We start from the raw sequence: 22,785 nt of genomic DNA, 5'->3' as shown, positions 1-22,785 counted from the left end.
ACACTGAGATTTCATCTCACTCCAGTCAGAATAGCTAGGATCAAAGAAATAGCAAGGCAGCGGTGGCGCACGCCTTCAATCCCAGCACTTGGGAGGCAGAGGCAGGTGGTTCTTTGTGAGTTCAAGGCCATCCTGGGCTACAAAGTGAGTTCCAGGACAGCCAAGGCTACACAGAGAAACCCTGTCTCGGAAGAAAAAAAAAAAGATCAAAGAAATAAATGACAACAAATGCTAATAAGGATGTGGGAAAGGGGAACACTTATTCACTGCTGGTGGAAGTGGAAACTGACGTGACTACTATGGAAATTAGTGTGGAGGTTCTTCAAAAGGCTAAAAATAGATATACCACATGATCCAGCTACACCACTCTTAAACATATACCCAAAGGACTCCACATCCTACTCTGGAGATACCTGCTCATCCATGTTCATTGCTGCTGTTTATAATATCTATGAAATGGAAGCAGCCTAGATGGCCATCAACCAATGGATGAATAGTGAAAATGTAGTATATTTACATAGTGGAGTATTACTTAGCTATTAAGAAAATTGGAATTATAAAAATTTCAGGTAAATGGATGGAGATGGAAACAATCATTCAGAGTGAGATAACAACCCAGACGAGAAAGACAAATGTCACATGTTTCTCTCATGTGTGGATGCTAGCTTTGAATCTTCAGATATGTGTGTTTCATTTGGAACACTCAGAGGTCAGGGAATTGCTAGGGAGCTATGGGGAGAGCCTTTATGGGAGGGGAGATAGACTGTACTTGTATAAAGAATAAAAAGGGAATAACAGAACAGGAAGGGTTAGATTGGGGTGGGTGAGGGGAGGGGAGGGGAGGGAGTGCAGGGAAGGATAAATAACATTAAAGACCTTTTAAGAAAATTGTACAGAAATCTACTACTGTAGAAGCTTCCTTAAAATATCCTGTATAGGGGCTGGAGAGATGTCTCAGTGGTTAAGGGCACTGGCTGCTCTTCCAAAGGACCTGGGTTCAATTCCCAGCACACATGGCAGCTCACAACTGTCTGTAACTCCAGCTCTAGGGGATTCGACACTCTCACACAGACATATATGCAGACAGAACACCAGAGAACATAAAAAAAAAATTAAAAAATCATGTATATTTATAATTTATAGACAGAGATAGAAAGATAGATATAGAGAGTTAAAATAGAGTTACCCTACAGCAGGGCAACAATGATCCTACTAAGAAACAGGGACTAACAAATAAAAACCTCAGTGCCAAGAATCGGTAACCTCTTTTGAAGTTGTTGACTAGTGAGGTCCCACAGACCCCAAACTTGACAGGCTATTGCCAAAGTCCTTGGTTACCCTTTAGAATTTGATGGATCCTGTTGCTGAAGATATCACATACTTGAGCTGTAGAACATGGTAAAATCAAGCTGATACTGACCTCAACCATTTATACCAATTGGCTAGCTTTCATAGTGCTAAAAGGTGCTATGCACACTACTGGAGAAGAAAAGAAATCATCCATCTTACCTAGCTCTGAACCTTGGAGGAGACAGTTCATCTCCGAACCACAATAACCTCAGTTGATGTAAACATGTATATTTCTCTATGTGACCACTTACGAGTGCTCTTCCCAAGATAGATGAGCCTGTGAGTTAGACAGACAAGGGGAGGGGAGATAGCCGGAAGGAGGGAGAGGGAGGAGTCCTTATACATCTGAGTACCCTTCTACATCTGCTGGACTCTGGTTTCACGTTATGACCTGGGATGTCAGTAAGGACATGAGAACAACATCAGTAAACATGTGGGAGAATAACAGAGATTGTCTTATCTTAAAAGAAAAAAGTCTAAATGTGAGGTGTGAAAAGTGAAAGAGAGAAAATGTCATTAACTAATAACTGTTAGGTGGAAAAAATGCTTGAAAATTTTTAAATGGCTATTCTATCAAAAGCAAGCTGCAGATTCAATGCAAATCCCATCAAAACTACAATATAGTTCTTCACAAAATTGAAAGAAAAATGTTAAATTTCATGTGTAAACACAAAGGACTCAAGATAATTAAAAATAATCCTCAACAATAAAAAAGCTTATGAAGGTTTTTTTGAAATCATCATCCCACATTTCAAGTTACACTACAGAACTATAGTAACAAAAAAACAGCATGGTATTGGCATGAACATACACACACATTCATCATTGGAATAGGATTGAGGACCCATATATTTACATTCTACAAGCCACCTGATTTTTGACAAAGAGGTCAGAAATACACATTGGAGAAAGGGGCATCTTCAACAAACAGTGCTGGTCAAACAGCTATTCAAAGAAAAATGAAACTCACTTCTTATCTCTCAGTCTGCACAAAGCTAACTCTAGATGAGTCCAGGAAGTCAACATAAAATTAGGTATCTTGAATCTGATAAAGTAGGAAGTAGAAAAGATTCGTGAGCTCATTGGCACAGGAGAGGACTGTCTGAACAGGACCCTGATAATACAGGCACTAATATCTTTAGAAGGGTTCTCCCCATGGCCAAGGGTACCCAAGGTATCTAGGTATCCCCAAGATCATAAGCACCAGTGATCCCCCCTCTTGCCAGCCTTTCTTAGTGCTGGGACACTGGGCTTCAGCCTTCTTGGGTGTTCTCAGCATCCTATACCAGAACACTGGTCTCTTCGGTGCTTCGGAGCTTTGTGTCTCAGGCCTGGTAGGGTGACCAATGGGAGGCTGAGGTCCCCATATGTGGTCCCTCCCCAGATATCTAGGATTAGGTCACTAGAGGACTCTCCAGCCTTGAGTGCTGATCAAACTGTAATGGCTGGAAGCCTAGAGATTCCGTTGACCAGCCTCAGTGTATACCAGGCCTTAGAGCTTTCTGCTGATGTAGACTCACTCTCCAGTTCAAACCTGTGATCATTTTAGCTAAGACTGTCTAATCCTCCTTCTGTACCATCAGAAAACTGGTCCTAGAAATCTTTGTGGATATCAGAAACTATGGCTACCAAGCCTCATATAAAGTGACAAAGTTCCTTAAGATGTATACTTTAAATCCTCTCTAGATATACAATACTGAATGCAACTTAAATGTTATGTACATAGTTATTTCTTATTACTTAGGGAATAATGACAAAAAAAAAGTCAGTATGGAAGTGTGAGTGTGTGTGCGTGCATGTGTATATGGGGGGTGCATGTATGGTGTGTGTGTTCATTTGTGTGAGTTCAGGCATGTACACAAAGGCACGCATGTGGAGATCAGAGGACAATCTTGGGTGATGGTCCTTGTCTTCCATCCCATTTTTTGAGACAATGTATCTTACGTTTGCCACTGTGCAAGCTTGGCTAGCCCGGCAAGCAAGTTTTTGGATGATTCGCCTGTCCCTGCCTCCAATGGATAAAAATAGATGTGTGCTGGGATTATAGATGTGCACTACTGTATCCAGTTTTATGTGTGTTCTGGGGATCCAAACTCTGGCTCACGTGCTTATACAGCAAGTACTTTATTGACTGAGTCACGTCTCTAGCCCCCAGAGACAATTAAAAAATATTTCTGACCCACAGGTGGTCGAATCTCCAAGTGCAGATCCTGTTTCCGCAGACACAACCGGCCAGCTGTAGCTAATGCTCGCCATGCTCTAAGCGCCTTATGTGCGTCACCTCAGTCTTCCCCACAGTGAGCTGACAAGAGTCTGCCCTTCCTCTTACAGATGTTACCCAAGTCACCAAGACAGTTTATGAGGTTGAGATTTGAACCTCTGAGGCCAGAGCCTGTCTCACCACATGACCCTCTCTTGTCATAACAGATGTGCTCACCAGACAAACTCCTCCAGCAGACTTCCCTCCCAGCCCAGCTTCCCAGGTTCGCAAAGCTGCCATTTGTAGAGTTTCCAGATTTGCGAAGTTAGTTCCTGATTACTCAAAAACGCACATTTCTCTACAAAAAGCTCCTTTCTGGTTCCTAGTCAAGGCTAAGAGACCTAGACTTTCTAGCTCGGTGAGCCCAAGCTATTGAGAGCAGGAAGTGAGCGCCCCATGGGAAGTCCCTGCGGTTAGGAGTGCCCAGGCGGGGATCCTTTCTCACCTCAGGGCCCCAGTCCCTCCTAGGCTCATGTCAGGCCCAATAGAGAGGCCCTGGGCATGAGTCCAGAGCAGTGCACAGCCTGGGAGAAAGTGAAGGGCTCTGACCAAATCACTCCGTCAAGAGTGAGCTGTCCTGCCCCATCAAAGAGACAGACTTGCAGATGGAAGGATGGCAAGCTGCATTATGCTTGCCTGCCCTCTCCTTCACCTTGGGATTAAGGCATTGCCTAGGGTGAAGCCTCGTTTAAGAGCGCAGAATTTATAAAACGTTTTATGGGCTGCATATCAGTCATCTTTCTAGCCAGCCAACTCTAAGGCATGGTGGGGAGTGTCAGGCCTATTTTACTTCTATCTAAGTCAGCACGACATGGGCAGACTCTCTCAAAGCGTCACTACCATCCTGGAGACCAGCCCCACGGATCTCTTGCTGCTGTTTGCCACCTATCAGCTGGATGGCTGTTAAGTACACACAAGTTGTCTGCTTCCTGGCGGGAGGGCACAGAGGCACGAAGCCAGAACAGGTTGGCTCTGAATCACACAGGAGGAACAGGGCTCGGAGACTTGGGAACTTCCAGAGAAAGTTGAGAGAACACATCTGGCCTTCTGGAGAGAGTCTTGGCAATGGTCCAGCTGTGAAATGCAGGCATAGATGGAAAACGGGGTGAACACCCTAAGGAATGCTGTGACCACACCTGGTGGTCTGCACGGTGCTCAATTCACACAGATGCCGGCCCAAGTCCTCTTCCTTGTTGTTTCCTATGATTTTTTTCCATTCCCCAGCTCAAATGCCACCTTTCTCAGAGAGGCCTTCCTGATCCCTTTTTCTAAGATATCTGCCTGTGTCTCTCAAAGGCACCTCTTGCTCTAGATTTCTCCTGTAGCCCTTACTCCCCATAAAAAAATTAGCTTCTTTACTCATTCCACCCCCGCTTTTCTTCTAGTAGAACACCTTGTTTGGCTAGCTGCCAGTGCTTGTGAGACCACCCCACAGGCAAGACTAAGTCAAGATGTGTTTTGAATAAATTTATGCACACATGGTCTGCTAACAGTTGGGTTCGGGGGTGAGACAAAGGGCCCACCTCATAAACCCAACTCATTTCCCCACGTGACCTCCAGTTTTACGCAGATAAGAACCAGTTTGGCTTCTGCTAGCCTGAGTCACCCCTCTGGAAGCTGGGCCTGGCTTGGCATCAGTCATCAGCGACCCACCTCCTGAGGCTGACTGGCCCAGTGTGGGTGTATGGGAGGGGCCAGCTCCCCCTCTTATTCTGCTTAGGTAGCTGGGAAGGAGGGGTGGTTCCATCCTGGGAGGGTCTGTGACGTAGGTGCTCCCTGGGTGCTCCTTTATAGGCAGCACCTCTTTCTGGAGTGAGACGCTGGAAGACAGTGGAAGACCTTGGGTCCTATTAAGCTCTCTCATGGCTTCAGGTAAGCTCTTTGAAGTTGTGTTTGTCTGTTTGAAAAATAAGGGAGGAACTACCTACCACTAGTGTTGACCCAATGCTGGATGCCACGTGCATGGAGCCCTAGTCTATCTGGAAGACCTGGCTGATGGAAGGCCACAGCATCCCAGGAAACTACCTAGGTATGGTGAGGCAGAGGGGGTGTGTCCGTTATGAGAAAAGTCACTAGAGGTGTTGGCCACTCTCCACGGTTTATAGAAACAGGAAATGGATGACATGGCTTCTTAAGATGGAGGAAAGAAGTGTGTGCTTAATGAGAACTATTGATAGAAAGCAGCCTTGATCCACAAGGCTGAAGAGTGATGTGGAAGGGTGGAGACTGCAGAGAATTAAAAGATTGACACCAGGCAACTCCAAGAGATGCTTGTCATAGGGAATATAGGCTCAGCCACACACTAGTGGTGAATATTTCTTAAGGAAAAGCCAGATATTATCTGTGGTGCTCTGGGTAAATGTAACAACAAAAACAAGCAAACAAAATATAGGTTGCCATCTCTACTCAGAACATATTTGGTGACAATAAATCTTAGGATTGTCGGTCTGAAGTTTCAGTTTTTAATATGAGTTTAGCTCTTGCTGACATCCCATTTATCAGGGAAGGGGGTGTCTCTCTACTCTTGATGTTAAGAAAAAGCTGGCAAGCCCTTGGAGATACATGGACACTTCCACAGTGCTTGCTACAGGCCAAGCACTTTGCAAAGCTCTCAGGTGGCTTATGCATTTAATACTCACAATGCCATATGAGGAAGGACCTTAGCATCCACATTTTCAGAAGAGGAAATAGATGGAGAAAGATTAAGTAATTTGCCCAAGGCCATACAGCCAGTAATAGGGGAGAAGCTAGTGTTGACTGTAGATGAGTCTATCTCTAAACCACTGCACGGTGCTATAGGGACAGTGGCTGGGTGAGATCACAGAAGGGAAGTGCTTTGTGGAAAAAAGCACAGCCTCTCCTTTGCCCCAGTGGGTGCCTCTTCTCTTGTGGAAAGTATGACAACGTTGGACTTCACTATTACATAGTTTTCAAATGTTGTGAAGTAGAAGGCTGGAGTCATTTTCGGAACCAAACAGAATCTTATTTTAAAAATAGTTTATTCCAAAATATTTAGAGCCGGTAAACACATAGGTGCTCCATGCTGGTGAGCATGAATTGGGTTGAATTCAGGAATCAGTGGAAGCAGGCCCAAAAACGGACACCAGCATCCCTGAGAGAAGGAATCAGAAACGCCATCAAAAGGAGATGGGAGGTTCCAACTGTGACTGAGCAGAGAACATGGCTCTAAGACCTGGGAAGTTAAATGTGTGGTTTGATGGGGGATGGGAGAGTGAAGACAGGAACAAGGATGTACCATGGGCCTCTCTGGGCCTTCCTTTCCTCTCTGTCCATGGAGTCTCACTACTTACCTCATAGATGATGTACTGTTTGTTTGTTTGTTTGTTTGTTTGTTTGTTTTTCATTATACATACCAACCACAGATCCCCCTATCTTCCCTCCTCCTGCCCCACAGCCCAGATGATCTTCTAAAGAAAAAAAGGGATAAAGAGGAGGAGGAGACAATGGTGATGATGGAAAGGATCAGTCTTGTTTAGCACCTGCATTTGAAAATAATTTTAAAATGCTAAATGTCAACATCATCTTAAGATGAATGGCTTAACTTGAAATGAGTCAATGGTGGATGTGATTTTTTTTTAATTTGCTATGGTCTCTCCCTGGGTGAGAAACTCATTTTTGGATTTTGTGTACTTTCGAGTTATCTATTAGTCTGTCTGTCTTGTTCATCATCTATGAATTTGTCTGTCTAGCTGTCATCTAAACTACCTATCATCTATCTAAATGGACCACGGCTCTGCCAACAAGAAAAGCTAAATTGGCTAGAGACAGTCATTAAGTCAATTGTGTTTGCAGTTGGTGGCACCGCCCACCAAAGGTACAAGTTCATTTTAAGGGCTTGAAATTTAGAGTGAGCAAAGGACTGAGGAGTTCCCTGAGATATAGAATATTCAGTAATAAAGCTAAAACAGTCTCTGGCAATCCAAGGCAACTTGTCATCCTAGTCCACAGACAGGTAAAAATGGCTTTCGGTATAGCCTATACAAAAGTTTGGAATCACTTTTTCCTCACGTCCCAAATGTTTTCCCATATCTTCAAGCAATTATGGACTAACTAGTTACTCCCTAGGGTATGAGTTAGGCCCAAAAATAACATCTTAATAATAAGTAGAGTTCTTGCTTGTGTTAACCGTGCAATGCATCTGTGGCCTCCTTAGCAAGACCGTAGTACAGGAATGGTTGAAAAGACAGAGTTCAAATCTTGCCTCACACTGTGTCTAGAGCAGATGCAGTCTTTCTGAACCTTGAGTTTTGCTCTACAAGGTATCTGGGCACATTCCCATCATGAAAGTGGTCCTATGGTGTCTACCTGGCATGGACTGGCATGAAGAGTGTGGTACAAGATAGGGATCACTCAGTGGCAGAGTATGTTTGTGATGGTTTGATGAGAAATGATCCCTATATTTGGCTTGGGCATTTGAACATTGGATCTCTGGTCGGTGGTGCTGTTTGGAGAAGCTTAGGATGTGCAGCCTTGCTGGAGGAAGAACGTTGCTGTGGGCAGGAGAGTTTAACGCCTCACTCTGCTTCCAGTTCATTTCTGCTTTGTGTCTGTGGTTGAAGAAGTGAGCTCTTAACTGCCTGCTCCAGCCTCCATGCTTCCCTTACATGATGGACTGCTATCCCCTGTGGAACCATAGCCCAAATAAACTCTTTTTTCCCCATAAGTTGCTTCAGGCTATGGTGCTTTACCACTGCAACATAAAAGTAGCAAATGCAGTAACAGGGACTGGGGCCTAGCAGATGATAGCACAATTATGCCCTCTCTCCCAATTCCTGTCCATATCCATCATCTCTTGCCCTGTGCAGTTAATCTTCAAAGAAAAGAGTAAACATGTACCTCTGAAAACTTGATAATTATACCAAGGACGACTTTCAGAGCCAATCCATATTACACCCACATATCCTGGAACTAAAAGCCATCTGGGAAGACTTGACCTCAAAAGGGATTCAGGGGAGGCTTCCTATTTGGATCTGGGAAGAGAGTAAGCCTTTTGCAAAGCACTTCTCTACCATGATTGGTTTATGCCCTGAATGACCTTTACTAGCGAGAGAGAAAAATGTGGTCACCCTGACTTAGAAAGCTAGAGTGCTGAAGCTTGGGTAGAGATGGCCAGAACAGCTGTCTCCAAGCCTGACCTGCTGCCCAAGGGAGCTTCCAACAAACTTTAGGGTATTATTAAGATGCACTTGGATATCTGACAGGGGTAGCCAGGAGCAGATAGATAGAGAAAACATCAGTCTATATCGTGAGGTGTTGCGTTTGTTTGTCTGTTTGTTCCTACTTCTTCTCAATAATAGCATATTTATGCATGACTTGGAAAGAACAACTTTGAGCCATTATTTTAGTAAGAAAAAAAAAGTAGCAAAGTTAGAATAATACCACCACTACTGTGTGGTGTATACGCTAAGGCTCAGCCATTCAAGTGTTGACTAGCGGCTATGAGAGGATGCTGTTTCAATTCAGGGTGGACACTTGTTCACCCAAAGCCAAATGCATGCGTCTCCCAAATAGTGCCTGAGTAACACAAGAGCAGCTCCAGCAGGCAGAGCTAATGCTCACATCAGGATTCATTAAAGCTTTGGTAAGGTGGATTTGTCAGTCAGGATGCAGGTGATGTGAGACCAGCATGTGAACCGTTTGGGGCTTAGAGAAGGAGTTTGGTATTGAAACAAATGGAAATGGTTTCCCCCTGGAAAGAAGGAAAGGCAACCCAACACTCTGGCCTCTGTGGTGCACACACGAGCTGGCAACACCCGGTTGCCGGCTTCCCATTCACTGACAGAGTGTTGGTGGCTTTAAATCATCCTTGGTGGGAGGATTTAAGCCACAGCAATTGGGAAATGCTATAAATGAAATTTCCATGGAGAGACAGAGTGGTTCAACACAGCATCCTTCTGCCTTAGTCTCCCCACTTCAAGTGTAATCTATCTTCTGACCCCAGGACTATCTGAATAAAACAAGCCTGACAATGCTCTCTGATGTGATTTTCTCTGAGATAGATCCACAATCCTTGGGGTAGCATTAACAACCTTTCTTGTTCTGGCCCCCATCCAGCTTTTCCATTACTTCTTCTGACTCTACCCCTAAATATGGTGAGTGTGAGTGCTTATATTGTCAATTTGGTAAGATATAGAATCACCTAGAAGACAAACCTCTGGGTATGTCTGTATGAGAGTTTGTAGATTGAATTAGTTGAGGCAAGAAGATTTACCATCTGTGTTAGTTAGGGTTTCTATTGCTGAGAAGAGACACCATGACTATGGCAACTCTTATAAAGAAAACATTTCACTTGGGAGGCAGAAGCAGGTGGATCCCTGTTAGTTCAAGGCCAGCCTGGACTACAGAGGGAGTTCCAGGAAAGGCGCGAGCTACAAAGAGAAAATCTGTCTCGAAAAACCAAAAAAAAAAAGAAAGAAAAAAGAAAGGAAAAGGAAAAGAAAAAGAAAACATTTAATTGAGGCTTCTCACTTACAGTTTCAGAGGTTCAGTCCATTATCATCATGACGGGGAGCATGGCGGCAGGCGGGCAGATGTGGTGCTGGAGCTGAGAGTGCTACGTCTTGCAGGCAACAGGAAGTTGACTGACAGTCACACTGAGGGAAGCTTGAGCAAAAGAGACCTCAAAGCCCACCCCCACAATGACACACTTCCTCCAACAAGGCCACACCTCCTAATAGTACCACTCCCTTTGGGGACCATTTTCTTTCAAACCACAACACCATCTCTGGCCATCACCAGCCTATGCTGGGCCCAGGACTGAAGACAAGGGAAACAATGAGCTGAATACTAGCAGTCACTGTCCCCTGCTTCCTAACTACAGATGGAAGTGACTACTGCCTCCCATGCCTTCCACCATGCCTTCTCCACCATGACGTACATTCAGACCGTGAGTCAAAACAAGCCCCTCCCTCCTTCAGTTGCTTTATTCACGTGTTTAATCACAGCAATGAGAAGAGAAGGAAAAGGCACATGATATGTATTTTTACAAGATCTTTTTGAATCTATGACAGAATGGCCAAGATTATAAGGAACCACTAGGGTCTGGGGAGGTAGAAGCTAGCTTTGGGTCTCTTTTCCCATGGGGCATCTACAAGCTTCAAAGTCTGCAGATTCCCTGGGAGTATAGCTCAGTAGTGAAGCATGCCTTTAGCATGTGAGAGGCCCTGGGTTAAATCTCTGGGGAACCTATCCCTAAGCTGAGGTTTTGAGGATTCATGGGCCTTGGTTTGGAAGAGCTTGGAACAAACTGATTAAAATTTATCCATTGTGTTCTGCTTAGGAAAAGGGATCCTGATAAACTCTGTGCAGTCTGGGTTATACTCCTGGAGAGTTAGAAGTGAGCCAAAAGTGGAAAGGCCCTCTCAAGTACCCAAGCCCACTCACAAATGAGCCCAGGTCTTATTTAGATAAATGTTACCTGGGACTTTAGTGCTCTGACCCAATTGCCCAACAGGAACAAAATGACTCATCTCGGGATGAGGATAACAGCATACACAGCCTTAAAAAAATCTCTGAAGTTTAAAAATATCCAGTATCCCTGCATGAGTATGAAGAAACCAGACATGCTATCAGCTTTGTGTTCATATAATAAAATACTTCCTATAATTAACTTATTGAAAGAAGGGATTTAGTTGGTTCACAGTTTTAGAGCCTCTAGTCCAAGAGTGGGTGGGCTCGATGCTTTGGTTTTTTTGTGGGTGTACCAGATATCAATACCACAGCGTACTCACCTCCTCAGCCAGGAAGTAAAGAACAAGAAAACAGCAGAGAAATTCCCCTCAAGAGTATGCCTCCAGTGACCTAAGCATCCCTCGCCTGTATGGGGTCTACCATATCTCATCAGCACCATTCTGGGGGCACTTAAACCATTATATATCATCCTAGGAGGAGACCTAGGAGGGATTCAGATAACGGTGTTATCAGGGGCAGCCTTTAAAAGGCCCATGCAGGGATGAGAAGATGGCTCACTTGGTAAAAATGCTTGCTGCATGAGCATGAGGAACTGAGTTCAGATCCCCACTATCCATGTTAAAACTGGGCATCACCTTGTGAGCTTGTAATAGCAGCACCTGGTAGGTGAAGGCAGGAAGGTCTCTGGAGCTCATTTGTATACCTGAATCTGTTCAGTGAGAGACCATTCCTCAAAAACACTAAAGTGAAGAGTGATGGAGGAGGACACCCAACATCCACTTCTGCCCTACACATGCACGCACACGCACACAAATACATAGGCCCAGGTATAATGTTCCAAATATTTGGAAGACAAGATTAAAATTTTTGATAGAGAGCTACAGACTCTACAAAAAGAAAAAGGGAATCAGGTGGAAGTTCTAGAACTCAAAGATATCATCAATTGAAATTGGGAAATTGTCAAGAGTTATTAAAGACTTCCTGTGTGGTCAGTGCTGTTTAAAACATTACAGAATTCAACGCAAGACAAGTGTGGAGGTGGTCTGTCATTGCAACCTGATGCAAAGGCTTCTTAAGGCCCCTGGCCCATGTGGGAGAACACTTTTGTTTATACCCCACTGTGTCCTTAAAGCGGCCTGTTACTGCCTATTGCCACTCCCCACATGTCAGTAGCTTGGATTTTCGATCTCCCTGCCTCAATAGAGCCCTTTGAAGAAGCTCTTGTCACCCATGTCTAGAAGCACAAGGCTCAGCACATTGAAGGCTAGAGTCTGAGGTCAGAGGAAAGTCACTGGGTTCTGTGTGTGTTGCCATCCTTAAGCTTGTTCAGGAATTAGAGTGTGGGCTGAGTTCCCAGAACTGAGAACCAGGCTAGGCAGAGATAGATGGTGAGCAGAATTGCCATCAACACCAGCAATAACACCATAAGAAAAAATTGAGTGGAATTGAGGCCAGGAGGTGAGGAAAGAAAAGGGACCTTTTCCTTCCTCTTCTTCCCCATCTAGTGGGGAGATGTGCTTAGGATCGCCACGGGAAATCCAGGAACTTCAGCACGGAAGGAGCAGAGCGTGGCTCAGGAACAGGGAGCGGAGGGCCTGCACATGCTTGCCCATGTGGGACAGAGTTGCAGGGACGGTAGGTGCTGTGACTCATCTCTTCCATTTTACCTGAGGTAGAGAAATGTGTGCAATCACTGCTGTTTGAGTAATCCCCACAAGCCAGGGGCAGGGTAAAGTACATCACATGAGAGTCTTATTTAATTCTCATAGCGATCCATGATGCGGCTTCCGTTATTAAAATTAGTTAATGGATAATGAAACTGAGATCTAGAGAGTCCTTGTACCTTGTCCGAGGTAGCACAGCTCAGAAGGATGTGAGAGGATTGAGACTCGGGGTCTACCCACAGACTCCTTCCCTGCACACTTGCAAAGGATGTGCTGCAGGCCTTCGGTGGAGATGGGTGGTCCAGGGAAGAAGGCACAGATCACGGAGGTCTGGGAGCCTAATGTTTCAGACCTCTAGACAAAATCTATTTTTGTTTGAATTTGGGCTGAGGTCAGAGAAACATTTACCCAGCAGCTGTGATGTGGGTGGGATTTTGCTTGGACCACTGTCTGAGGGCAAAGGCTCCTCCATTCACCTTGGCAAATCACTTCTCTTTCTCAGTTTTCAAGGATGTTTAAAATAATACTGATTTGACATTTTAACAAAGCTTCACCAGTTTGCTAAAAACTGGCTCTTTTGGACATTTTTTTTTTTCATTAAGAAGTCCCCAATTTTTCACTGGTTGCTATATTAGTGTCTGCCAAAAGCAAAAAAAGGAAAAAAATCTGTAAAAGCCTCAAAATGAAATGAAAAAGGAACATATTATAGAAAATTGCATTGAAAGAAACTGACAAGACATTTATAGCTTAATGACATTCTTGTATAGTACACATAGAAACCACAGCATTTGTAAATAGAGTCATTTACAGGACAGTGGTGGTCAAACATTTGTGTCTCACTTCAAGCACATAGCATTTTGGGAACTGTTACTTTTTTTGTTAAATTGTGTCTCTTGTGTTATTTTTGTTTTCCTATGAATGCATAGTTAATAAAAAGTTGAATACATTTAAGGCATAAGCTCAATATCTTGATCTATATTACAAAATCGTCACCACAGTCTGGCTAATTAACCTATTTACCTCCTGTCCTGGTTACCATTTTCTTTCTCCTTTCTCTTCCCTCCCTCTCTCCTGTCCCTCTTATTTTCCTTCTCCTTTCCTTTCCTTTTAAAGGGAAGAGGGAGTGAGGGTCTTAGCAACCACTCTCAGCAAGTTTCCACGTGTAGCCAGTACCACTGTTATTATCGTGTGGCCCCCAGATATCCAGAACTCAGTCATCTCATCGGCTTGGCAGATGTTAGAGTTCTGAGGCAGGCGTAGAGACAGACGGGACAGAGGCGCCTGACCTCCCACCGATGCTACTGTGTTTAGCACAGGGGCAGCCTCTCTCCCTCAGGAACTGAGGGGTCTACCAGGAGGAAAAGGAGCTGCCACTGTGTACAGGGGTGGGGTGAGGAGCTTGGGAATGAGGAAATAGTTCCAGCTGTAGTGGTCTACGTGTCACTATGGCAGTCACTCCTTCCTGAAACTGTTTGCCCAAGGCCAGGCAGACTATCCTCCGATGACTGTAGAACAAAGCCATCTCTACTCTCTTAGGAATCCTGCTTTGCAACTGAGGCACTCAATCAGCAGATTTCTTCTTCGGATCTCGCTCTGTAGACCAGGCTGGCCTCAAACTCACAGAGATCCTCCTGCCTCTGCCTCCAGAGTGCTGGGATTAAAGGCGTGTGCCACCACCACCCGGCACTATCAGCGTATTTCACCCCTTATGCATTCCCTGCCATCCATCTCCTGCTTCTGTCAACCATCAACCTATTGCCTGCTTCTGAGTTTTAATGTGAATTTTATTAATATTCAAGATGTAGCATTTGTACAAATAAATAATAAAAGGGTCTGGGGCAGCTTCAGAAGTAACATAAGACAAGCATGAGGGGCGTATGGTAATTGGGTACCAGCTACTTTCAGCAGGTGTGATGACAATGTTATGCACCTGGTGACTAATAAACCTTCCAGAAACTTCAAGGCTTAATTAATTCAGCAATTTCTGAAAGTTGTAAATAATTAGACAAGTTCTTACCCACCCCCCTCCTTCAACCAGCTTCACGGAAGATTTTCAAAATGAACAAAGAAATGAGCAAACAGAATATCCCCTTGGCCCTCATGGGTAGATAGCATCTCTCTACAAGAACTCAAGAAGGATGTGTACTTGCCATTTTGACTCTCAAAACTATCATCCAGGGTTATAGTAGTAGAAATGTTCTATTTGTTGGAAAAGAAGAGCTCTTTAAAGACTTGATGTATGTTCTGTAGCCTCTCCATGAAAGGATTTAGCTCTCCCTTTGGACACACTCTGCTTTCTTAGGTTGAAAATAAGGTCAAATGCTACCAAGCAGTGATAGCACACACCTTTAATCCCAGCACTCTGGAGACAATGGCATGTGGATCTCTGAGTTCCAGATGTTTATCCGAGGCCAGCCTCGTCTAGGATAGCCAGGGCTACCCAGAGAAACCCTGTCTCGAAAAGCCAAAAAAAAAAAGAAAAGAAAAGAAAAAGAAAAAAAGAAAAAAAAGAAAAGAAGGTCAAATGCATCAAGATCAATATCAATGAGTGAGGTAGGATGACCTGGTCTCAAGAACTGGGTTTTGGTATCTTGCCATTAACAAGCTCTATGACCCTTCCCTCTACTAATCTGAGTCTCTTTGTGGGAGGCTGAGATAAGGTGAACACTATGCTCCAGTCCAGTTCTGAAGATGCTATAGCTGCATTCCTGCAATAGCAGCCTCCCTCAGGGAACACACAGGGACTCGCTTCACCTTTCATAACATAAAATAGGAAGGTCCTCACCTTTCCCCAACTGTCTAGAAAATTGCATGAAAGGAAGTTAATGTTTATTAACGTCCACTTGGGACCAAGACTTAACTTCCTTCTTTCTTTCTACCTTCAAGGAAGATGCAGTCCTCCTCATTCTGAGAATGAAGAGGCAGAGACATAAATAAGTGAAGTGACTTTTTCAGGGTCACATGGACAGCAGTGACAAGTGGCAGAGAAGGAGTCTGGACCTCTTGCTGTCCATATGCTTCAACTACTTTTCCAAGACTTGGGAATGAAATCACCTCTAAAAGGCTCCAAGTTTCCAGGTGTGGGATTGGGGAAAATGGCTGATCCTAAAGCACCCCTCGGGAGGGACTCATTTCTCTAGAGCAGGGCTCAGCTCTAGAGAACATACAGAACAGCCATGTTCTGTAAATACAGTATGTTAGAGCAGACTTGAGTTTTACGGCTTACAAATTACTTGTGGGTGCCTCTGCACCATGGCAGCTGAGCTGAGTATTGTGTTGAGCCTGGATGGTCCACAAAACACCAAATATTTACCATCTGGTTCTGGACATAATGTTTATGCAGAGTCTGGCCAACTGTCCCTTCTCCAAAGAACACGGTAACAATGACGTGAGACTGCCCTTTGTCCACCAGGCCCTATCACTTGCCTTCCGATGAAAAGGTGACATTTCTGCTTGCATCTGTTTTGTGGGAGGGAAAAATCAGCCGCCAGGCTCAGAATACCTGTCATGCAAATGAGAGAATCTGGTTTTCATCTCGTTCTCCTTCCCAGGAACACCATGTAGGGGAAATAGAGAGCTCAATTTTGGGGAAATTGCAAGGGTAAAGGGGGAGGAGATCAGTTACAACACACTATTGCGACACCCAGCAGGGTTGAAAGTGACAACAGCGAGGGTTTCTCTTTTTGGAAATATGAGGGTTTTTCCGCTTCTGACAGTGGGACGGAACGACAGCAGCGCGGGCCGGTGAATGACTACTTTCTTTATAAGCAACCACCCTGAGCCTGAAATGGCAGTCTCTAGTCTTCGCTGCCTTGCTGCGGCCTCAGGATGGAAATCTGCAGGAGACGGTACAGTCACCTAATCTCTCTCCTTCTCTTCCTTCTGTTCCATTCAGAGGCAGCCTGCCGCCCTTCTGGGAGAAGACCCTGCAAGATGCAAGCCTTCAGGTAGGTCCTCCGAAGACATGGGGTTGCATAGGGACATATGCCATCTGTCCAGGGCACTGGATCTGAGGGATGGGATGGAAAAGGATATATATCCTTGATTCAAGAATAGCTTGCTACACGATTAGTCTCTAAGGCTTATGTTTTGAAAAATGTTCCATGCATGGACAACAGGGCAGTCAACTGTGCTCATTCTCCCAGACACTGAGGTGTTCAGTGACAGAACAGAAGGCCCCCAGGAATGATGCTAGCTTTGGGATCCAGCAAAGAGGAATGCTGCAGCAAGACTCAAGGCTCAGACCGACAGGCTATTCCCTTTGTCTGTGTTGACTTGGAAAATAACTCTCTTCAGAGTCCCCAGTTTCCTTATCTGTGACATGATACAGGTTTAATAATAATCCCTTCTGTGGTTACAGGGTTGTGAAAACTAAATACATGAGTGATACTGTAAGCATGTTCTGAGACATGTGCTCTGAGAACTGTACAGTGTCCAAAAAAAGTGACTTGAGTTTTAAAATTGGATAAAGAGCTTTGGGAGATATCATCAACCTTATAGTAAAAACGGCAGGCCTTTATTTTAATTAAAAAATAAATAAATAAAGAGATTGTTGGTGCATACAATCTGTCCTTGATCCTTCCTGAGAATGAAGTCTGTATTGAGTCACTTCCCCTTTACCCTGTCTGCTTTGGAACCACAGCTGGAGGCTGAGTCTGGCTGGGAGTGTGTGCATCCATCCCAAGGCAAGTCTGTCCTACAGATCCAGGAACGGTCTGCTTCATGAGGTTTCCCCCTCCATCCCCTTAGCAGCCCCTCGGAGGGCCCCCAGAACCCTTTTAGCAAGGCTATTGAAGCTCATGGGAGGAGCAAAGACCCAAATACTCCTCCCCATGCAGGGGATTTGGTTTGTCATCTGCCCTGCCCTGAGCTCCTGGGCTGCCCCAAGCTCCCCAAAGAGTCCTGTCAGCTCCCCTGACAGGTAAAGAAATAACGTACAGATTCAAGGTCATATCACCAGGGCACTATTATCACATCTCACAGCTGCCTGTCTCACAGCTGGGGAGCCCTTCACCAAGAAGACAGGGAGCGACCAGCAGGCCACTGGGTGAACTAGAGAAGAAGCTAACTTGTTCCCTGGAACAGCTGTCCCTGCTAGAGTCAGAGCAGGTTAATGGCAAGACAAGTAAAAGTTCTAGTGACAGACTTCCAGGCCTGAGACTCAGGGTAGCTTGGCTGCAATGTAGTCTAACCCCTGAACTCGGAATACTATGATGTAGCCACCAGTTTCCTGTGGCCATCTAAATTTACACATAAATGCATGAAAACAGAAGAAAGTCATGTAGCTGGCAGCTCCCCCATTGAGTAGGGTGAATATAGGATGTGTTTGCATTGCCTGAGATTCTATCAGATGGCGATACTCTATAGAAAATTCTGCTGAAGCAGCAGGTGTCTGTGCTGGGATTCTGGGGTGAGGAGCAAGAAGAAGAGGTTTTCTGTTCACCAGCTGTGAGAGATGGACCCATCTCTTATGCATGAAATCTTCTCATCTGTACTATGAACTCGCTAAGGACCATACTTCCAGCAGGTCTAGATGTAAATTAGATGACACAGTGCTGTACTGCCTATTACAGCTAGGCCGTTTTGCTTTTCAGAATCTGGGATATTAACCAGAAGACCTTCTATCTGAGGAACAACCAACTCATTGCCGGCTACTTACAAGGACCAAATACCAGATTAGAAGGTGAGTGGATAACAGGGAAGCTAGTGTAATGTGGGCGTGGAGTGACTTTGCCCTGCTCCTCGGGCTGTAGGTGGGACATCCTCATTTCTGTTGAGCTTGAAATGAGAGACATGACCACCGGAGGACATGTATGGGAGTGGCCTCAAGAGTGAAAAAATGTGGAGCCTGAGCCCCAATGCCCTGGGGACAGACACAGCTGGGGGAACAGCGGCCAGGAGTCACAGCTGCACTTCCTTAGTCCTGTGCTGGTAGACCATCCGTGTTCCTGTTATTCAAACCCTAGCCTCGCCCTAGGCTAATACACCATGTACATGGCTGAAGAATATGCTTTATTGTGGATACCACTTTCAGCACGCACCCATCTATACTTGGGACAAAACTAGTTGAGCTTGGAGGAGCATCACTCACAGATTCTTCCGTTTTTTTCTTTTAGAAAAATGAGGGCAGTGAGCTGACAGAATTTGATTTCGCTTTAGCACTGGAGTTTAAAGTTCCCGTATCTCTGTTTGAGATATAGAGAGGCATTACCTGTATCTCCTCAGTATTCCCCAAGCCCGTTCTCTGCTTTCCTATCTTACTCAGCAGTTATAAGACTGGTTTTTCCTGTCTATCTAGTAACCTAGTAATTCTTCCACGAACAAGCTCAAGTAGAGAGAGGCTGGGTTTTCTACTGCTACCCAGTAGCGGGTGGGAAAGGTGGACTGCAAGTCCACAGGCTTCCTGGAGCCTGCTCACCAGCCTTGTGAGCCTTGTGTCCCTGTCTATTAACAGCATGTCTGTTGATCAGGAGGACAGGTTTCCTGGAGAAAGTAAAGGAAGGTTGGGACAGTATGGACAGAATCTAGGAGGCTCGTCCTTAGGGATAACTAGGTAGTGTTTGGTTGGATCTCTTGTATGGATGCCGACTAGAAAGATAGAGCCTTCCTGACCTTCTGACCTTAAAATTGTAGTTAAGAGGAGACAAGGAAATACCCACAAGCTCTTCCTCACCCCTGCCTCCTCTTCTCTCTTTCTAACTCCACCCTCTGCTCTTCTCCAGAAAAGATAGACATGGTGACTACTGACCTTCACAATGTATTCTTGGGGATCCACGGGGGGAAGATATGCCTGTCTTGTGTCAAGTCTGGAGATGAAATCAAGCTCCAGCTAGAGGTAAGAATCTGGGTTAGCTGTCAAACCATTATAAAACTCAATGGCTTAGGACACCCACAGGCGGTTCCCGTGACCCTGTGGGTGTGCATGGATGAGGGAGGTGGTTGGTTCCTCAGAGAGTAAGGGGGTCACTTATCACCCCCAGAGATATTTGGGGGTCACTCCTGAAGTGATTTCCACAATGTTCTCGGTTGTTGTTGGGTGTCCAAGGTGCTTTCTCATCCTCTAAACCATCCTTTCTGTTACTTAGCATTCAGTAGATACCCTGAGCTTCCTCGTAGCGTGGAAGCCAGCCTGAAAAAGAGAGGATTCCTGAAAGATGGGCTTCAATGTGAAAGTGCTACTTAAACTTGGACTTGCATGAGTCTATTGGCAAAAGCCTGTGACATGGTTGATATGGACTCATTGTAGAAAGGCACCACACAAGGATATAAACTCTAGGAGGAGACATTTTTCATGGAGGACCACCTCTATGATACTATCACAGCATCTGAACCACCCATGGGTTTTGTGCTGGGCCTCCTAACCCACTTGGACCTACCTTCTTCTAGCAAGATCCGCACTCAAGACCATGTGCTTCCAATCATTATCTATGCTACTAGCGGGCATCCCACACAGAACTGTGTCACTTCTTGACCTACCCAATAGTAATAGGCTGTTCAAACATTATCTCGAGGGCTAGCTGGACAAACTTTTAACCTAACTGCAAGGAGCCACAACCTTGAGTTTGTCACTAACCCTTACCAATGGACAGGACCACCTTTTTTTTGGGGGGGGGGGTGGAGAGGAGTGACTATCCTAAATATAATAAGGATGGCCAGGGTATCCCATATAACACATCCTATGGGCTTCGAGACCCTCTACCCCTTCTTTACAGCCCTCTTGCCTTGAAAGAATCAGAGCCTAAGAGATCACTGCCTTTCTGGCCTTAGTCCCTGTTGATGGGGCCCATGTATTTGCTAGACTTACTTTACCATGGCCACAGCAGCATGATTTTCAATACAAGAGATGACAAGACAATTTCTTCTATGTGTGTGATCTTAAGAAATCTGGAGCCTGTGTTCTTTGGCCAGGTCTCTAAGGACCATTTGTCTGTCATCAGAGGGTGACAGCCTGATGAGAGGTATAGAGATAGACAACCAGGACTTTCTGGGCCCCCAGAAATCACAGGATTATTTCTTGCCTTCCAGAACATTAACATCACCGATCTGAGCAAGACCAAGGAGGAAGACAAACGCTTCACCTTCATCCGCTCAGAGAAAGGTCCCACCACCAGCTTTGAGTCAGCCGCCTGTCCAGGCTGGTTCCTCTGCACCGCACTAGAGGCTGACCGGCCCGTCAGCCTCACCAACAGACCCGAAGAGCCCCTCACAGTCACAAAGTTCTACTTCCAGGAGGACCAATAGTACTGCCCAGATCTATCCTTCCCCACTCCCAGGCCATCAGTGACTCCACCAACTGCCTCCTCACTCTGGCCATCGTTAGAGTCTGAAGATCAATCTTCCCCGGGTGTACAGTAGAAGGAGGGAGAAGAACCCTGATGACAGATTTATGCCTTCAGCCTGTTGGCTGACCCAATCCCCATGATGCTTCCAGAATGATCTTTCAAATTGGATCATGGCAGGCCCTTGCTCAAACCCTTTCTCGTTGCCTCTGCCCTCTGGGTGAATCCTAGACCACTTGCTTGCCTGGGGGCCTCTGCTCCTCACACTCTCCTTTTCTTCCATTGTCCAACATATCCACAGCCCAGATCAATCGAGCCACTTGACAACACCCCTCAAGTGGCTCCCTTACCTTGTTTTATAAACCTGTACTTGTCTGTGGAGAAGTTTTTTATTCGTTTTGGTTTTGGGTGCTTGGAATGAAACCCACCAGGGCCTCACGTATGCTAAGTACGCACCCTACCACCGAACTATGCTTCCATCTCACGGGGAAGGTTTTAAGGATTTAGAAAACAGAAAATAAGGATCTCATAATTATTTTATTAGGCCAGCCTTATTCCATGTGGGAGACAGTTCTTCTTGTGGAGGTGATGTCCTTTCTGAGAGGGGCTAGGGATTAGATGTTCTAACATTTGTGAAATGATGGTATGCACGGAGAAATAGATAGTAAGTTTTCCTCTTTTCCTTCTTTGTGTGATGCCCTAAAGTGAAAATTTAAAATTCAGTAGACTATATTATCCCCCTAATCCTTTTTTGTTTTTGTTTTTTCTGAAATTTCCAATAATCCGAATCCCCCTGTCCAAACCAAACACCACCTCCACTCCAGTCTTTCCACAGCTGCCTGCAGAAGTTCCCCGTTGTCGCTGTGCAAATGTATCTCAGGCCCTTCCTGCTGTGGTGAATGAATCCACTGAGTATTTCTTAACCATTTTAGCACTTCCAACCTTGAAATTTGTGTGGAAGTAGCTATGACCCCTGTCTGTTTCCTCTGCCAGACTGTGAGCTCCGAAGATCAGGGAGCATCGTGTGTGTGTGTGTGTGTGTGTGTGTGTGTGTGTGTGTGTGTGTTGGGTCCCTACAGAGCTGAGCACCGCTTTGGCTCTTGGCGGACACTCAGTAAATATGTGTTATACACACTGGGTAGAAAGTTTCTTACTCCTCTTTGTGACTTTAGCTGTATTTTACAATAAAACACTGAAAATGTCTACTTTGTTGGTTGTGACCATGTGCTTAAGGCATAAGGCATAGGGTGCTGGGGAAATGGGGAGGCCAGGGGATCTTTTTAATTCTATGGCTACAGAACAGTTGTCTCCTCTTTGAAAGCCTTCTTCCTCATTGATTCTCACTTCCTGGGTAACGGGGTACCAAACACCCTTGACTATAATAAGCTATAGACTGTTGTTGTCCACCATGAACCCCCAAGTGACCAAATGAAAACAGTCCAAATGCCTGTCATGGATGAATAAAGATGCAAGTATCAGATTGGCACCCAACTCCATACTCCACAATGGCAAAGGTGACGGTGAACCACAGCCAGCTTCACCAGACATAATAGATGGATCTTAATAGACATTGGCTCCAAAGTCACTAAAGCTCAAATACTCCCAGGTCAAACAGCAGCTAACAAGTTAATAATCAACAAAGAGAGAACCAAACACTCCACTGAGTCTTGTGAACCTGTGGTCATGTTTTAATCTCCTGTTTACCATGTGTGCTCATGGTGAGCTAGTTAAAACTCTCGGGGCTCAGTTTTCCCATCTCTCTGTGCAAATAAAAGCCTTTGCAATGCCCTTCTCTGATGAG

The 22,785-nt window shown here is 45.1% G+C and overlaps 1 protein-coding gene across 5 annotated transcripts; it reads left to right on the top strand.

Annotated features, from left to right (window-relative positions):
- Nucleotides 1-5,376: 5,376 nt before the first annotated feature.
- On the top strand, nucleotides 5,377-22,187 carry Il1rn (interleukin 1 receptor antagonist). Of its 5 annotated transcripts, XM_037204729.1 has the most exons (6): nucleotides 5,402-5,482; nucleotides 15,592-15,783; nucleotides 16,601-16,652; nucleotides 18,300-18,388; nucleotides 19,428-19,540; nucleotides 20,731-22,187. In XM_037204729.1, the coding sequence occupies exons 2-6, from the start codon at nucleotides 15,720-15,722 to the stop codon at nucleotides 20,944-20,946; spliced, it is 534 nt and encodes a 177-aa protein (XP_037060624.1). In that variant the 5' UTR covers nucleotides 5,402-5,482; nucleotides 15,592-15,719; the 3' UTR covers nucleotides 20,947-22,187. The 5 variants fall into 5 exon arrangements, with proteins under 5 accessions (XP_037060625.1, XP_037060624.1, XP_028724512.1 ...); XM_037204730.1 differs by lacking the exon at nucleotides 15,592-15,783 and having other exon boundaries at nucleotides 5,377-5,482; XM_028868679.2 differs by lacking the exons at nucleotides 5,402-5,482; nucleotides 15,592-15,783 and adding an exon at nucleotides 16,247-16,265.
- The last annotated feature ends 598 nt before the right edge of the window (nucleotides 22,188-22,785 follow it).

Source organism: Peromyscus leucopus, chromosome 4, assembly GCF_004664715.2.
Source record: "Peromyscus leucopus breed LL Stock chromosome 4, UCI_PerLeu_2.1, whole genome shotgun sequence".
In the NCBI taxonomy this organism is placed as follows: domain Eukaryota; kingdom Metazoa; phylum Chordata; class Mammalia; order Rodentia; family Cricetidae; genus Peromyscus; species Peromyscus leucopus.
The sequence above is the reverse complement of the archived record's forward strand: the minus strand, read 5'-3'. Positions and strand labels throughout refer to the sequence as shown.

What these genes read in the sequence shown, in the direction of transcription:
- Il1rn (XM_028868677.2), top strand. Translation starts at nt 16,534, where the DNA reads ATGGAAATCTGCAGGAGACGGTACAGTCACCTAATCTCTCTCCTTCTC. An exon ending in TGCAAGATGCAAGCCTTCAG is followed by an intron (nt 16,653 to 18,299) that starts GTAGGTCCTCCG and finishes TTTGCTTTTCAG; the next exon opens with AATCTGGGATATTAACCAGA. An exon ending in ACCAAATACCAGATTAGAAG is followed by an intron (nt 18,389 to 19,427) that starts GTGAGTGGATAA and finishes GCTCTTCTCCAG; the next exon opens with AAAAGATAGACATGGTGACT.